The sequence below is a fragment of the Wyeomyia smithii genome, chromosome 3 (assembly GCF_029784165.1).
Source record: "Wyeomyia smithii strain HCP4-BCI-WySm-NY-G18 chromosome 3, ASM2978416v1, whole genome shotgun sequence".
NCBI classification, from domain to species: domain Eukaryota; kingdom Metazoa; phylum Arthropoda; class Insecta; order Diptera; family Culicidae; genus Wyeomyia; species Wyeomyia smithii.
This window is the reverse complement of record NC_073696.1, coordinates 88498054-88505125: the sequence shown is the minus strand read 5'-3', so window position 1 is coordinate 88505125 and position 7072 is coordinate 88498054. Positions and strand designations below refer to the sequence as shown.

Sequence of the window (7072 nt, the reverse complement as noted above, 5' to 3'; positions counted from 1 at the left end):
AGAATCGTAACTTGCGTCAGTCTCTCCGTCAATTTAAACAGTCATCAGTTTCATTCAAAATGACTCGATGAACACTAGACGGGAATGAAACCCGTAAGCAAATCTGTTAGACAGCGAAAATGATCATCGTGATTCGGTGACCGAAGTACACTTGATTGGGGTTAATCAATTTGATTGTTTGATGCGGTGAACTTTAGTGATAGTTCTATTTCAACTCTTTCTTGTTTTGACTAATCAGAATTCTTGGAGAGAAGCGTTGGTTTCAATTTGCTACTCACCGATGACACTGGATTATTTTAAGTTTCTTGTTATTCTCCGCTCCACACACACACACTACAAGCAAGCAAACAGGACATAACGATTATACACACTCTATCGGCTACCGGCACACTCGTAGCTATTGACAGTGACAAAATGGCTGAAAGCAAATGCGACGTGTCAGATACCTAAAAAACTACTAAAATGCTCGGACATGTTCAACAATACTGTGCAGTGCTGCGGTCCGCCGGTTGGTCCATCTGCCGTGCCCTGAAATTTCATGAAATATAATACTTGGAAAGTGTAGAAATGATTTTAGAAGATATTTTATGAAACGGTGGTTGAAAAACATGCTTTCAATAAGTATTTCGTCGTTTTTATATCACTTTTCGTACTTTACGACCTTCAAGAAGGCAATACTCAAAAATGTTCCGTACAACGATTTTAAAATTTTGATCAGAGATTCAGGACGTCATTAAGAATCGAATGCTGTACTCAGGTCCTTTGATGCATTTTTTCTTACAATAACGATTCTTGGAAGTACCGTGATCGGTTAAACAATAATGACTAAATTTCTACATGCTAGCTTGATTACTGAAAGTTAAACTTACAGTAAGCGTGTCTCTGTGAACTATAACGAATAAAACAGTAACAACAACCACAAATCGTTTTTTTTTGTATGGACCTCACTGCTACCAGGTGGTTTTTAATCTTTTGTGGCATTCTCCGGACTTTTTTGCTGTTCGCACAGTTTTTTACACTTTTGCAATGATACTGTTTGAGAAATAAGCTGCTCCATAAGAAAGGCACTGCTGTACTGTTACTCTTGGATTTCTCAAAGGCATTTGATACCATATCCCACCGTAAGCTCTGCGCTAAACTTAAAACACAATTTAATTTTGCTAACTCTGCCGTTTTCCTGCTGAAATCGTATCTGGAAAAACGAACAAATTGTATTCTACGGCGATCGACAGTCTGATGAAACCAATACTACTTCCGGCGTTCCGCAATGTGAATGTCATGTGAATGATTTACCAACCGTCCTAAAGTACTGCTCAATACAGCTGTATGCCGATGACGTTCAGCTGTATTTTAGCCACTCTGGAATACCCATACAAGATCTTATCAGGATGATCAACGCCGATCTTGGAAGAATTGCTGAGTGGTAACAGCGCAATCAACTGTTCGTCAATCCTTCCAAAAGTAAGGCACTATTCATCAAGGGAGACGTAGAACTGCTCCACCTAATCGGTTGCCACCAGTCAAATTGGACAGACAGACAATAGAATGGGTGGATAGTGCCAAAAATCTCGGCTTCATTTTTCAATCTGATCTTCAATGGGACAGCCTGATCAGTCAGCAATGCGGTAAAATATACGCTAGCCTTCACTTGCTCTACTGCTGCACCTCGTTTGCTCCTATTGATACACGTCTGAAGCTTTTTAAGGCTCTTATACTGCCGCACTTTATGTTCGGTGACTCACTTTTGATCAACGCACGTTCCAGCGACATGGAAAGACTACGTATTGTCTTAAATTGTTGTGTACGTTTCGTATATGGCCTGAACCGCTATGCTCACGTGACACACCTGCAATAGAGCCTGATCGGATGTCCTTTGCCACGCTGATAAAGCAATAAAAAAACTATCACCACTCGCTTATCAAAGCGACTTTGTATCCTTGTGGCTACGAAGCTCTACAACAAATCGGTTATTAAGTCAAATCGTTTGTATATTATTTCATCGACGCTGCTTGAACCTTGTTTCAGATTGGTCGAAACATGCGGTTACTTAGATTCCATTTTGCATCAGTTCAGTACAATAGTTCGCTCCACAAAATAACAATTTTCCGCTTTTCGGTGGACGCATAGCTAATTTTCCAATCGATTGCTATCACAATAAAGGGAAACCGCTGGAAATGGATTGAGTTGACTAAGAACAATTGAAAGTGGACAATTTCCGTGACGCTGTGAGTGTTTTCGAATTTTCAGTTTTACCCTTTATTTAAGTTGCCGTTAGACGTAATTCTACGTCAAAAAGATGGAACATTTTTTTGCGTTCCTTGTGGCAGAAACAAATTCATTAACCCTTGAGAAGTTTGCTTCGGATATTGTAGACCACAACTTGATTTTTAAATATTCTTCATTCCACTCGGTGGTCTCTTCGATCTTCTCCTATCTAAATATTTAGCGTTACGTAATCTGTGTACGATACCCTACAGTCTAATATATTTACTTGTTGAATAGATGCGTCTTTGAAACAGGCCAACGTTAAAATTCAACAGGTCCGTCGTTCTCTACGACGCAATCAGAGATGTAAACGTAATACTCTTTCGTAAAAAACTCACAAACCGCAAATTCATTTGCTTACTTGAGGGTTGGGGCAATATTACGTAAAAATTCATAAGTTTCTTCACTGTCGGATAATGATTTGCCAGATCGCATTAAATATAAATACAATTTAATGCCTTACCTTTGGGCCGAAAGAACACAACGTACGGTTCAAATGATCCCACGGAAAGTATAAACGGTCTGGCAAGTAACTAGTTCGGCTTCCGGGGGAGCAAGTCTACGATGGATGCTATCCTATCCGTCATCAAGACGATGGGAGAAGCAGTTGCGCGCAAATGAAGGGGCATTCGCTATTGCGCAATCGTCACACTCGACGTGAAGAATACGTTCAATAGTGGCAGCTGGTACCCCACAGCACTCGCACTCAGGAGCATCAATGTACAGGTATCGTTGTAAAAGATTCCGGAGAACTACTTCCAGATTCGAGTACTAGTTTACAACATGAAGGAGGGTCAGAAATGCGTCACAGTCACCGCAAGAGTTTCGCAAAGTTCTATCCGTTCGGTAATGTGGAATGTCATGTATGACAGTGTGTTGAAACTCAAGTTCCCTCTAGGTGTTGTGATCGTAGGCCTTGCGGACGCACTGTATACGCAAGAACGAAGACTGGATGCATTCCAGAAAACTTAAACTAACCCGCCATGAGACGCAGAGTCGAAGTCGGAGACTGCACTATCACTTCAAAGTGATCTTTGAAGCTCTTTAGGGTTATGGTCGACGACAAGCTCACGTTCAGAGCCGCGTCGACTATTCCTGTAAGAGGCCCTATTGCAGCACTATCTGATGATTTCGAATAGCTGAACAGTGTATGGCAGCAAACGAAACCTTCTTGCCAGCGTGATTTCGTCCACATCTAGGTATTGTGGGCCGACCAAAGCTTCGTCAACGAATGTCTAAATAGTTTTGAAATCCTAGATGAGAGTGTAATATAAAATGATTCTAATTTTTTAAACTTTTTATTCCGACTAACGTAAATGTCCAAGTTGTAATGCATTAAAATCGTAATAATTTAAATGTTAAACAAAAATGATACAAATTTTTAAAAAATGATTTTTAAATTGTAAACTATTCAATGATCCAGGGTGAAATGTTCCAATGCTACTGGCTAATTTAACCCGAAAAAACACCCTGTGCACCATTTCAGCTCAATCGGACCTAAAATGGCGTGGCGCAAAGCGATTGAAGTTTGCCGTTTTTGAAAACCGAAAAATCACCCAAGGGGGGGGGTACGTGAAATTTCGGTTTTCGAAATTATTTTTGGATGCCAAATGACTTAAAAATGCATGAAACGTCGAGAATTGGTGCCATCTGAAAAAAATTTTTTTTTGCAAAAAATCTACTCTCTGGGAATGTGTGTAGTGTATATCATTATACAAGCTGTTTCAAGAGACTAGTGATCAATTTCAAATGATAAATTCTAAAAATTTTGAACTCCGCCTTCCACAATTGAAAAAACGACTAAGTCCCAGAGAGTAGATTTTTGCAAAAAAAAAATTTTACACCAATTCTCGACGTTTCATGCAATTTTAAGTCATTTGGCATCCAAAAAAAATTTCGAAAACAGAAATTTCACGAACCCCCCCCCCCCCCTTGGGTGATTTTTCGGTTTTCAAAAAGGCCAAACTTCATTCGCTTTGCGCCACCCCATTTTAAGTCCGATTGAGCTGAAATTTTTCACAGGGTGATTTGTCGAGCAGGTGAACATTTTGTATAGGGTTTTTTTTTGAAATTCTCTTGTCACTTTTATTCCATACAATGATTGGCGCCCTTATATAGGGCCAAGAAAAATGATTGAAAATGAAGAAATTTCTTCGAGCTTATCACTTTTGAATGTACATTTTCCAAATTTTCTAAACTAGCTTTAAGGAATAAATTTTCATAACTTGTATATTTGCATCCCACTTCTATTTCATCCTGATTCTATATGAGGCATACTATTTCATTCTTCCCAGGAGCACCTATTTAAAAAAAAATAGCTACTCGATTTTAATTGTATCTCTGCGCTTGTAAATTGACTGCTACTAACAGCATTTTGATTTTATTTTACTTGAAACTGTCAGTCTGAGCAGACTACGCAATGATCCTATCTAGAAATGGAGCCCGAAAGGTTTTCAATCATTGTTGGAATATTAATTCAATATAATGTGCTTCATAGAACTCGGTTGAAACAGACTATGTTACACTCTGCCATAATCGTCAGCTTTCTATCTACTATTACTTTCCCATACGAATTATTTTCCAATCTAAAAATACATTGCAAATGTTAATATTTTAGATAAACATTTGAATTACCCATGTACCGAACATACACACTAATGCATGATTAGTTTGTGTTTGCTATTTACTCAAAATTTAATCTGCCTAAAATGTAGATTCATCGCAAGCTGTTAGGTGCTCAAATATTGCAAATTGTGTTTGAACGAGAGGATGGGGATGTGTTTATTTCAATTAAATATTACTTCCCCATTATATTCCATCATGCTCTAAATTTCTAAACTGGCTATAGAATAATAATGAATGCTAGGTATTAACAATAAGCAGGAAAACTACCGCAGTTTTCGTTTGAATCCGGCATCTAAAATTAACAAGCTGAAAGAGAGGAATTAATGGGGGATTTAGAGTCTCAAAACTGAGTAAGATTAGAAATTGAATTGATCTAGTCTCTACAACATCATACAGTTTGGTTTTGGCACTCGTGCGATAAGCATCTCTTTAGCGAACTCTACAAATCAAAACTTCTATTGTTGAAATCTTTCGTTTTTCTTCTCTCTATTGTTCTATAAAGTTTATACAGTTCATTGCAAAACTATTCTGCACAAAGAACAAATTCGTCGGGCGTCATGGCGGACGACCCTGGTGGCGGAGAGTCATCATGGATGTTTGGGTCTAGATTTATGTCGTTTTCGTTTTTGCGGTGTAGCTACACTCAAACGACACTTTTGACACCGAAAATGTTTTATTTGATTTTTCGTGCTACCCTTTTTCTGTCTCTCCCTACACTTTTTCTGTCACTGATGACACCCGAAAAAAGCAGAGTGTACTGTAGGAAGTTACCAATACATTCACACGTATGTGTCAAAACTGGTTTGTTTCGGTTTTCGTTCCACGTGGTAAAGTGTCAGGTAAATTTTTTCTCAGCACATTTGCGAGATGGACATATGAAATGGAAACGAGACAAAATGACGAATGCGATAATGACCAAAACAAAACGAATTGACAGCTATCCCATTATTACGCATACCAATGCAATGACACTAAAAAAATTTTATTTGAAGCTGCAAAGTATAGCACGGAAAAAGGGTAGCTACACCGCGAAAACGAAAACGACATTAGCCAATTAGCAAATATCGACGACCATGAAATAAAAAAGCGAACAACGGCTGGAATGACTCAGAAACAGAAGAAACGTGGAATTATCAGGAACGAGATACAGGAGAAGATGTTTGCAAAGGAAGCGCGTCTGGAAGAAAACAATGGACCACGCTACTTAATACTGACTCGTACAGATGAAGCTGAAACAATGGAGAAGGTGTCGCCATTTTTCATTGAAAAGGCAATTGATCAAATCACTCCCAACGTTACAATTAGTCGGATGCGAGAAGGGAAACTGATGTTAAAGTCAGTGGATAGACAACAGGCGGAAAAATTGTTGAAACAAACAGTTCTGGGTGGAAAGTATGGTATCAAGATCGAACATACAACCCTCAATTTTACGAAGGGAGTGATAAACTGTCGCGACTTCAAGTACCTCAAAGATGATGAAATCTTGGAAGAACTTAAAGCCAAACACGTGATTGAAATCAGACGGTTCAAGGATCGCATCATGGACGGAAAATCGATACCATCATCTTCTTTCGTACTAACTTTCAACCTGGGACAACTACCAACAACTATAAACATCGGTTTCTACAACTGCAGAGTGAAACAGTATGTTCCGTCTCCTTTGAGATGCTTTAACTGCCTTCAGTTTGGCCACAGTAAAAAACGTTGCAGAGGAAACCGGATCTGTGCTAAATGCGCGAATCTCTGCCACGAAGGAAGCTGTTCAACACTAGTAGTATGTGTGAATTGCCGTCAAGAACACCATGCTCTTTCGAAGAAATGCCCAATTTACGAAGATGAATGTGAGATCCAGAAACTAAGAGTAACTGAGAAGATCTCCATACGAGAAGCCCACCCGTAAACGACGTCTTCAGGCCCCGTATCCATCTCCACCACGTCTGACGAAAAGCTTTGCTGAAATTGTTCAACATCCGGCCATCAGAAGAACGAGACCCGAAGCTACCAATGAGAATAATGGTGGTGCTGCTGTTGTTGCTGCCGCTGCGACTTCTCAACGTATCAACATGACCAATTATCGATAATGCAACCGATAAATCGAGCTACAGATGCTAATAAAGACGACAACCTAATCAGCGCAAGGAAACAAAGTGCAGTAAAACAAATTCGTAACTAGGCAATAGAA

At 39.2% G+C, this 7072-nt stretch overlaps 1 protein-coding gene across 1 annotated transcript; it reads left to right on the top strand.

Moving 5' to 3' along the window:
• Positions 1-5992: 5992 nt before the first annotated feature.
• On the top strand, positions 5993-6790 carry LOC129728388 (uncharacterized). Its single transcript, XM_055686826.1, has one exon. The coding sequence runs from the start codon at positions 5993-5995 to the stop codon at positions 6788-6790; it is 798 nt and encodes a 265-aa protein (XP_055542801.1).
• Positions 6791-7072: the final 282 nt, after the last annotated feature.